The 11,136-nt window shown below is 45.8% G+C and overlaps 1 protein-coding gene across 1 annotated transcript in view; it reads left to right on the top strand.

Moving 5' to 3' along the window:
• RBFOX2 (RNA binding fox-1 homolog 2) overlaps window positions 1-11,136 on the top strand; it is a 164,377-nt gene continuing 153,241 nt past the window's right edge. The window contains exon 1 of the mRNA XM_062492129.1: window positions 1-207. Within this exon, the coding sequence (XP_062348113.1) occupies window positions 1-207 (207 nt within the window). The remainder of the gene's footprint in view (window positions 208-11,136) is intronic.

Raw genomic sequence — 11,136 nt, 5'->3', positions numbered from 1 at the left:
ATGGCGGAGGGCGGCCAGCCCCCGCAGCAGCAGCAGCAGCAGCAGCAGCCACAGCCGCAGCTCCTGGCCGGCGGCGGCGCGGGGTCCGCCCGCGGCGTGAAGCGGGAGCCGGAGCTGGAGCAGCCCATGCCCGGCGGGGACGGCTCGGAGGGCGGCCACAGCAAGCGGCTGCGGACGGAGGCGGAGGCCGACGGCGGCGGCATGCAGGTACCGGGCAGGGCCGGGCCGTCCCCGGCTCTCCCTCCCCGGGGCTCGGCCGGGCCGGGCCGCGTTTGATTTCGGTTTGCGGGATTGGGCGTGCGGGCCTTTCCCCGCGGGCAGCCAGGCGAGCGGGGCTCCCCCCCGGGCCGAGCCAGCACACGGGGGGCCCTGGGGGAGCCGCCCCCGGCTCCGGCGCCCCGGGCACCGCCGGGCAGCACGGGGAGGCCGCGGGGCCGGGGCCGGTGGGGCTTACCCGCGGCGCCTTGGGCATGTACAGCAGCAGGAGAAATCCCGGGTGCTGCCTGGGAAAGGGGAGAACCGGGTAGTGGCATGTCTTCTAGGCTGGTTCAGGTTCCCACGTTTCTGTCGTCTCCTGCCAGCGCGGTTTGATCGACCCCAAAACATCGCTTGTTTCAGGTGCATTGGCCTTTGTGTTTGTGGGGTGATGCCGCCAAGGTGTTTCTGCCTCCCTTTGTCTGGGTGTTGTGGAGGGTTGTTTTATTATGGCACTGGCCTTATCTGCTCCTGTCTCTCGTGATATCAGAGCTCTTTGGAAGCAGCGTGATTTATACATCTGAACTTGTTACTCTTCTCACCTTTTCTGGGGCTGGTAAGCGCTCCTTCCTGGCTTTCCAAAGGGAAGCATCCTATTCTCTCCATGGTGCTTCTCATCAAGATGCCAAATGCTGACCAGCACTCTTCCCTTTTTATTTCCCAGGCTGTCTCCAGTTGTCATGTTCAAGCATTATTTATTTTTTGAACAGCTTGCAGCAGGAAGGATTTATTTATGATTCTGTCTGATGTTCAGCCTTTCATGGTGGTCTCTCCATCCCACAGCATCGTATTTTCCCAAGTGTGATGGTGTGGCCTGAGCGCTTTGTGGAGCTTTGTACCTAAATGCTGCTGCTTGTGCTCTCCCAAGGGCCAGTGAAAATCGAAAATCGTGCTGTGCTCTTTTATCCCTTGAAGTAGTGTGTTCTCCCACACGTAGGTGTCAGGTATGATTCAGGCAGTGTGTACAATTGCCAGGAGAAAGATGCTCAGCACTGAAGGAGTGTTTGTACTGTGTATCTTGCTAGGAGTTGTGAATGAGTGCACAGGCATGGTGACATGAAATTCTTTGGCTCTTCAGAGTTGAACTGAGGCAAAGATCCTGTGCAGTTATGGGAGGTGCACCGGTTGACCCTGCATGTAGTGGTTTAACTGGATGTTATTGATATAAACTTGGGTAAATCAACTGAAAATTGCCCAGGAAGGGACTTGGACTGGTTTAGCAAGAGTCTGATTTTTTTTTTTTTTTGTTTTTAATTGTAAATGAGCACAATTTCTCTACTGATAAAAGACACCCCCCCCCCCCCCCCCGATATTTATATTCAAAAGTGTGTTGTCTGTTCAAGGAATAATGCAAGATAGTAAGATTGCAGCCTTCAGCCATGGGGCTGTAACTGTGTGTGTGAAGCAGTGTATAATGCTGGGGATCGTGATACTAAGGATTGATTGTGGAATTAATTAGCAGAAAGCTGGGGCTTATTTCTGTACCAAATAGTGGGAAACAGTGGAGAAACTAGGTGAGGTGCAACTAGTAGAGCCCAATTTTAAGTGTCTCTGCAGTCAGTGTAGCTGTTCTTCAGATTAGGACACCTATATTGTACTTATTTGGCATTCTTAGTGTAATTTTGTACTTTTATATATATGGAAAATATTTTTTGATCCTTTTATTATAAAAGATGAAAATAAACACATATATGTGTGTATGTATATATGTACAAATATGTACCATTATTTGGAACTAGATGATCATTAAGGTCTTTTCTGACCCAAACCATTCTATGATTCTATATCCAGAAGTTTCCCTTGGTTTTTTTTTTTTTTTCATTTTAAAAACTGTAGTTTATATATTTGGAGAATCTTCTCATATTTACAAGCATGAAATAGCAAATTTGAAGCCAAACTTACCAATCATATCAGAGCTAGGAAAAATGTGTTCTTTAATGTTTGGGAAATTTGGTATATTTTTAGTTAAAAGACAAAACACAAGATTGCCCTTCACGAGGATTTCTGTTCAGATAGTGCCTTCTTTTGAAGTACCTTATTTTAGAAGAACAGCTTCTTTTTTAGTAAATCCTCTATGTTTAACTGTATGTAATGCTTACAGGGGGAATAAAGAGCCCATTCTTTAATTTTTTTCCCTCCCTCTCATATGTACTAGAGGCTTTTGGAAAGCTGGAAATACAACCAGCAACATTTGTACCTTGTTTTTCCTGGAGATCCTGTCAATTTTCTACTTCCTGTTCCAGAGCCATGGGCTGTTGCTGTGTAAACTTGGTGACCTCCTGTGTCTGGGTTGATAGCAAGGAATCCTGGAGTGCTCTGCCCACCACCATTTCTTCTTTGCATAACCTGTACCTACCAATGGCTCAGGATATAAACACAGAGTGTAATGCTGAAATAAATAATTTAGCTGTCGAAATTACTACCGTAGCTGCAAAACTAATAGACTTTTTGTGAGTTTCTTAGCATGAAATATCAAAACTAGGCTATAGGAAGGTAAGACAATAACTAGGTATTAAGACCTTGGGGCTGAAGGTGCCTGAAAACTTCAAGTAGCCCTTAAATTTACTGGGCTTTTTGTTTTCTGCTGTCTCAAGCCAGCTTGCTCAGACAGCTTATGCCGTTAGGGTTTCATTATCTAATCCATCTTTGATCAGGCCGGATAAATGGTGTTTGGCCAGTGCTGATCTTGTTAGGAGGGTGGTGTAAAGCTGCTTGGGTTGGGATTGGGACAAATCGGATCATGGCTGCTATCTGCTTCTGGGACATATTTCAGTTAATCGTGGCGTGGGAGGAAAAAGTCTACCAGGAGCTGCTGGTTTTTAGCTCCCTCAGTTCCATAAACGGCAAATGCTACTGGCCAGGAATGTCACCTGGAAGTATTTGGATAGGTTTGTAAGCTTTGGAAGTAAAGGGCCCCAAAGGTGTTGCTTCTTTTTAACTGTATAAATACTAGCAAGGAACTACTTCATGCTCTGTTTGCTGACTTGGATGGTTGAATCATTTGGATCAGCTTGCTGGTCTGGGTAAAAATAATGCCTAACACAGGGGAGAGGACAAAAAAAAGGAAAGTTATATCAGCCTAAGTCACTTGTGAAACTACACTGAAATCAATTGTTGATGCAGCTGTATTTGCTTCTTGTCAGAAAATACTGACTGCTGCACAGATGGAAGAGAAAGTACCCTTGCAACTGTCTCTTTCCTCCCCTGTTCCTTGTGGATGAAAGATGAGAAATGTGACTAGCTGGGAAGTGTCCCTTTCTCTTTCAAACTGCAGACAAGGGTGTAATTCCAGGGTACTCTTTTTGTCTTGCCCTTCCAAGTGCTAGAGGTGTACCAGTTTACACGGCTGAAAAAGTTCCTAAGATATCTTCCCCTTGCTTTGCATGGAGTTGAATGAAATAATCAACTCCTCATATAGTCCCCAAACTGAATTTTGATTTAACTTTTTTATGGGGTCTAGGCTGTTTAGTAAATTAAAATCATACCTTGTGGTAATACATGGGTGGAATTAGATGCAAGGTGTGAACAGAGCTGATCCTTGTTCCTCTTTCATGAATGACTCGTGTGCTCAGTACCCCTGAGTATTTGGCAGAATTACTGTTCTTGCAACTGTGAGCATGGTTAACTGGTCAGGACAGGCAGTTTCTGCAGCTGTGGTCTGTGCCTTGCCCAGTCCACATAAACCTTTAGTGGCAGCAATGAGTGGTGACTTTGTGCTGTCATTCAGCCATGTCAGCACAGGGTTCATAAAGATGACTAGTGGTGTTGAGATCAGTCCCCTGTGACTAAAAGATGATGTAATAGACGATAAGTCTTCGCTCCAAAAGAAAGTCTGCGGTTTCTCATCCTACCGTGAGCCAGAAGATGGTCTGTGACACCCTCTACCAGCCTGACTTCTTTCCAGCACAATGACTGGAAACCCTGAACTGCAGGGTGCCGCAGAAAGGGGAGAGTGGGGACGTGACTGGTGCTTCATGACAACCAGTGTCCTTGTTCAAGCTGTGGCCTATTTGTGGAGCTCCAAAGGATGGCAAGAAATCAGTCTGCTGATAATTTCTAGATAGGTTTGGGTTTACAAGTAGGAGGGTTGACTGGGATTGTAATTGAGAAGGGGCCAATGAATAATAGCTTTTATGCTGTGAGGGACCCTTTGGAAGTCTGTATTTTTAAATCTTACAGAAGAGAACATCTAGTTCCAGTAAATTGTGGAAAAGCTGTGTAATCAGGTTAGCTTTTTCCTCCCTCTTATTTTTCATGGCATGGCTGTCTTTGTAAAGAGATGCAGAGAAATGCAGGGGATACAAGATACAGTAAAAGAACTGAAGTTCCAGTCATTGGACCCCTGTCTTGGATCCAGGATGAGATTTCTTGGGATGCTGTTTTGACAGAGTACTGCCGATGTGATGAGACATAATGAATCACCTCTAAGTTTGTTGTTTCTCTGTTTGCCTTTGCCCTTTGTTTTTTTTAAATATTTGAATGTTATGAGTTAGACTTGACGCAGTCTGGGAACACTTAGAAAATCTCCAGTTCAAAGAAAACCTTTGGCAAACAGGCTGAAAGTTGGGATTTTAGAGTTGTTAAGAGTGCTTTAATGTTGGCTCTTTTCTTGCCATATTCAGGAAAGTGGAAAGCCCAAGTGAAGTATTCTGCATGCTTTAGTACTCCTCCTGCCTCTCTCAGTATTTCTCTGTAGATTCCAGAGGTTTGTATTCAAAGGTGATGGACACATTTGTGAGGTTGGAAGCAAAGCAGAGGTCTGGATCTACTGGAGATGGTTTCCTTCTGTGTATGTGTACCAGCTGTAGACATAAGCCTTTTATTTTTCCTTTCAGAATTCCTCTTTAGAAACACAAGTGCTCTGGTATTTTGCAGAAGGCCTGGTCTCTCCCTTGCATGTTGGAAAGGTTGCCCACCTAGCTGAGTTTGGAGCAGCTCCCAGGCACATCCTGTGCAATTCCCTCTGTTGGCTGTCCCTCCCAGTGATGCAGCAAGCAGGGCCCCTGCCTTGCCCTTCTGCACTGGGGGTTTGCACTTCTGTGTTCAAGGTTGTCTCAAAGATGTGCTGGTCACTGAAGGTTTGGCGTCTGTGTTCCTGTGCTGGCTTTGTGCTTTGCTGTGACTGCTCTTTCAGCCACTGCTGTGGTGAGGCTGGTGGCAGCAGGAGTACCAGAACACATGAGATGCAAAGGAGGCAGAAGTAAAATAAAGTAAAATTAAGTAAATCAACTGCTTCGTTTGCACTAGAGGTAGGGAAGCCGAATTGAAGTTGAGATGGATCTGAACAGGATTCTGTGGGTGGTCTGTGGCCCCCTGGAAACTGCTGCTGAAGAACTTACCCCTGTTAGCTTAGAAAAATAAAGCCTGTCGTTAGCAGTGTTTGGTTGGTTGCACAGAAACCTCTCCCCCTTTGGAAAATGTTAGGAATCACATTAGTTGAAGATGTTTTAAAACCTGTCACTCTATGCCGCTGACTTGTCTTGTGGCACTCAACAAACCTTGGTTTTTGTATGAAATGAAAGAGAAGGGCAGATGTTTTAGTTGTCTGGAAATCTTTTATTTAATTTGCCTGACTCTGATATTACTTGACCTTCTGTGTGTGTGTTTGCTGTTGAAATGCGGTGGCTGAGGGATCAGAGGAGCATCCAGAAGAGAAGTGAGAGAAGCAATTAGAGGTAACGAGTTCCAGTTCATTGAAGCATTCTGTTGATCTACATTTTACAGTGGTATTGAGTGGACACCCAAGTGTAGCTGTCATGAGATAATCCCAATGTTTAGGGATTAGAGCTGCTTGACTGCATTTTGGGCCTTAACTCCCTTTGGTCTCCAGTAAATTTAATTTTGCCAGCAATCTTTTGTAAATTCGGTTTGAAAGATGTGTATGCATTTTCCCCAGCATGCTTCCCTCTCCCTCTGCTTCACTTTCTTGTGTGCATCCCATTTTTACAGGTTGAATTAGAGATATTTGTAGGAGCCAAGTCCAACAATGGCAGGGACTGGATGAAACAGTCCTCACCAGTTCTGAACTGTGCCACCATCCTGATCCTGCACTGTTCCCTGCCTGCCAAGCTGTCCCACTGAGCTGTGCCTGGCTACCTCTCCTGCAGGCAAGCTTTGCTGAGAAAGGCCACATAGTTTTCTAGATTTCTAACCTGTGTTCTGGGTTCTGGAAGATTTCCAGGGTGTTTGTGAACTGTTCCAGTCTCTCTCTCATTTGGCTTGTCACGCATACATACAGCATCTATCTAAACCACCCCTATCAGCTTTCTTGGTGGACCAAAGGAAATGGGACTCCATCTCCTTAGCAGTGATACAAGGTATTTAAGTGGCCACAAAGAAATTAAGGTTGTATACAAAAGCCCCCTTGTTTAATGAGCAGCATCAGCTGAATTAGAGCTGGATCCAGCACCTGCCTGGGCAGAGCAGGGAACTTAGGCAGTTTCTGTCAGCTCACTTGCTGCGACACTGGTGTTCAGTCAGCTATGCCATCGTGCCAGCTCCTAACCTTTGGAGTGTGGGCAGAGGGTACTTGTGGTTGACACTGATTAGAAAAGAGATAGTGAAATCTTCTCCTTGGGTTGGACAGTGGGATTCAGGCTGGCGTGTTTTTGAAGTGGCTGTGTGTTACTGGGGCTATTGCTTATGTTTGTCTGAGAGACTTTGTGGTGCGGAAAGATTGGATGCTTGCTTCAAAGAGCATAGAATAAAAGCACTTGTTGCTCTTCTTGCATGAATTTATTGGGCTTTATCTTCTCATAATTGCCTCATCAATAATGCATGTATTAGCATAGCGATCAGGAAGAAACTGCAGCATTTAGGGGAGAAAAAGCCCTCATAATGTCAGCACTTTTCCCCTCTGACTGTGCATAGCTGAATTTCTTTTAATAGAGAGGCTAAAGAATCAACCTTATGTGGCTTTTCTGTGTGTCACAAATATCAAAATGTGCTCCCCAGAGGCCTTTGAGGCCTTAGGATCTGGATCTGGCTCAGATTTCTTCAAGGGACTGGAGCATTGTGCACTTTTAACTGAGGCTTTCTGCACAGCTTTCCCACTGCTATTTCTGTAGGAGATTCTTGCAGACATTTGGAGTGGTTGTCACTGTTGAAGGTGATGCCCAGGAAGAAAATCCCACCAAGCCATCACTAAAAAGCCTTGATTTAGTGCTGTGTGGGCTGAGGGGAGGCTCTGGCTGGGATCCTGGTGCTATAATTTGCTACTTGTGGCTGCTGTTCTCCTGCCTGGATAGGGGTGGGAAGGTTGCCTTTCCTCCAGCCTGCTCACTGACCTCTGGCAGCGTGGCTGGGGGAAGGCCAGGCTCTGCCCAGCTACAGGACTGGGCACCTTCTTCCTGGGTCCCTGGATCTGCAGGTGGAGTAGCTAAGTATGTCTCTCTGAGCAGCTCCTGTGAGAGATTGTGCTTCTGAGCCATCTCTGTCTGGCTCTTTGATTTTATTCTGTTTTGTGTCTTTGCTTCCCTTTGTGGGAAGAAGAAATGAGGGGAAGTGCAAGCAATGGCTTCTTCATTACCCTTTGTACTCTGCTGTCCTGGAAAGCAGGTCCATCAGAGGCCTCTTTCCTACCCTTATTTCATGTTAAAAGCTTCGGAGAAAAGCTGGACCAGGATGGAGTAGATTTTGTAGGTGCTTCTCCTTGCCCATAGGCACTAGTTTTTGAAGCTCAGCTTTGGAGGTGGCCTGGGATAGTGCCTGGGATTAAAGACCTCTCTCTGAGTGGTACTGCTTCTGCTCCCATGGGTAGGACCAACCACACAGCCTGGGGAAATCCAAAAGGTTCACTCAGGTAAGGAAACCTTGGCTGTGATGTTGCTGCAGCAGATGGAACCGTGGGGCATACCAAAAGAAGTGGGGACTGGAGCATGGTACAGGCAGATTCCCTGGGGCTGGTGGCATGTGTGAGGGTGGGAGACAGGTGTTTGTGTTATAGTGGCTTCAGGAATAATTCGAGTCATGGGGGAAACTGAGGCAATAAAGTGTATGCAGCACTGCTGCTGATTTGCAGCAGCAGATCTGAATGTCTCTTGGACAGCCTGCAGGAGAATCCAGCTGGCTGATGAAGCACCTGCCCATCCTGTCATTTGTGTTGTCCAGTAGCGGAAATTGAAGTGTGTGGAAATGCAGAATGCTCTCAGTGCTCTAGTTCTAGGAAGGGGTGTGCAGCTCTGCAGTGGTGCTGGAGCTCTGTTTGTCCTGGGTGGTCTGGAACTGCAGGTGCTGTCTCCTCCATGCAGAGGGTTGAGGAGATAGACAGAGAGTGTGCCGGGGTGAGAACCTGTGCACAGCAGGCTGCATTGAAGGGGCTGGAACTTACAGCCAGTAACTGCCCAGCAGGAGAGTGTGACAAGAAGGCATCATATGAAATCATAATTATGTGGTCATACCTTTTATGTTTTTAGAGATGACTTCATCTCCACAATTGCAGCAAATGGATGGTGCTCACTGAGGCGCTATTAAACTTAATGGGAGTTTTGTAACCAGTTAAAATGTAAGGTCAGGTTTTGGACTATCCAATATTTCATTTCTTCTTTCATCTCATGGATGACCCCAAACTAAATATACTGCAGATAACCAAAACCTTGCACTGGATACAGACCTATTCATTTTTAATGGTCTCTTCTACAGTACTCACCACTGTAGTGAGTAGCTTCACAGGTACTAATGATTTTATTTTTTAGTTTCCTGAGAGATAGAAAACATGTAGTGTGTGTTATTTTGTGGAAGTGGGGGTTGAAGTACTTGGTAATAAGAGCAGTTTTGCCAAAACAGTTTGACACTTGCAGTCTAATTTATTTTTATTTGTGTTTTTGGTTGTAGCTGGGGCTTTTTTATTGAGGTTAGCTTTTGGTGATATTTTAATCCTTGATCTACAGCTCTCTACAACTTCCACTACATATATATGATGCCTACAGCTTCCATAGACTGATCCTTAAGTGTGTCATGTTGGGCAAATGTACAGTGGTGTTGTCTTTATCTTAAAGCCCAGCAGAACATCTTGAATTAAGGAGGTTGGTCAGCATCATAGTGAAATTTTACTTGGAAAATAAGGTTTGAAATCTAACTAATTTTTTAGGTAAAATGGTTGCTGTTTGTCTTAAACTATGAAACCACCTACCTTCTGGTTTCTGCAGCTGTTTATACTACTCAGAACACAGCACTTGTTAGGCTTGAATGAAGCAGGAATTAGGAAAAAGTTGTTCATAATCCTGATCTATTGTAACATCCCTGCACACGAGGAAATACTGGAAGTTACATGGATAGTTGCTATTTTTTAATCTGCAGCCCTTGGCTTTTGCAGTTGCTATTTTAGGAGAGAATGTAGCTACACTGCCTTTTGAGTTTAAAAGCATGTTTTGGTCTGTTAAGAAGCAAAGAGCTCTGTGTGGACAGCAAAGGCAGGAGCTGGCTCCTGACCCATTCCCTGTGCTGGCTCCCGATGGGGACTGGCAGCTCTTCCCCTTTCCTTGGACCACAGGTCTCAGTGTGGTTGATTTTGGGATCAGCAAGGAGGACAGAGGGATGTTTGCTGAGAAGACTTTGTGACACATTAGGGCTGCAAAGGAATCCTGCCACTTGGGATACTGGTGTCTCAGGTGAAAAATACGTGGTTGATCATGGACTTGGTATCTCATTTTTGTTTGCTGAATAATGAGTCCTTCATGGCATCCCATGACTGCCTGCTTTTTATTGCTTCTACATGGGTGTTCAGTTCTGTTCTCCTTAGCTGAGTAAAGGGGGGAACAGAATTGTGTTGTATGGTGGGGGTTCTGTCATATTCAGAGAGCTCCAGACAACAAGCCTAGTTTTGGGCTGGATGCCTGATCTTACTGCCAGGATTATCAGACTACAACACTGGAAGTAGTATAAAGCTGTAGGGGAGGAATAAACACCCCATCCCACTGCTTTTTTGGAAAGAGTAGATAAAGACCAACCTGTCAATGCCTTCTTTGTGCCTCTGCATGTGTTGTGGGAATTCCTGTTGCCTCGAAGTGAGGAGAGAAGATGAAGCTGGTGTCCTCTCTGAACCTCACATGAATACTGTGGAGACCTGGCGTCTGCTAGTGTCACCAGCTGGATCCGGCAGGTTTTTCCCTATCTGATCTTTATACCTCTTTATACTCTTTCTTCTTGGAAAAGTCTGATTTCCTGGGCTGCTTACATTTCCCTAAGAGTGGTGGTCTGCATGCCAAGTGCCTCATGTTGTGGGAGCTGAGCTGTCAGTCACAGACAGAGGAGACAAGGCCATCATTTGCAATGGTGGGATGGACTCAGCAGGAGGTGATAGTGGCATTTGGGACAAGTGCTGTCTGTGTGATGGTTAGGTATCAACCATGGGCCAGAGAACACTTCAGAGAAGAGAAGGAGAATGTAAAAGGAAATGGACCAACTGTGGATTTTGATTGTCAGATAGAGAGGGTTACAGTGGAACTTCACTCTGTAGTGTTTCCATCTGCTGTGGTTTAATCTTAGCTGGCAACTAAGCCCCACACAGCTGCTCACTCCTTCTCGCTGGGGTGGGGGAGAGAATCAGAAGACTATAAGTAAAACAACTTGTGGGTTGAGATAAAGACAGTTTTAACAGGTAAAGCAGAAGCCACACATGCAAGCAAAGGAAAGCAGGGAATTCAGTCACTGCTTCCTGTGGGCAGACAGGCATTCAGGCATCTCCACGGAAAGCGAGGCTTCATCATGTGTAATGGTGGTTTGGGAAGACTTCACTCTGAATGTAGTCCCTCTCTCTTTCTTCTCTTAGCTTTTTATGCTGAGCATGATGCCATGTGGTGTAGAACATCCCTTGGGTCTCTTGGGGTCAGCTGTCCTGGCTGTGTCTCCTCCCATCTTCCTGTGCACCCCCAGCCTCCTTCT

The sequence above is a fragment of the Cinclus cinclus genome, chromosome 4 (assembly GCF_963662255.1).
Source record: "Cinclus cinclus chromosome 4, bCinCin1.1, whole genome shotgun sequence".
NCBI classification, from domain to species: Eukaryota; Metazoa; Chordata; class Aves; order Passeriformes; family Cinclidae; genus Cinclus; species Cinclus cinclus.
This window is presented reverse-complemented; position numbering and strand designations above follow the sequence as displayed.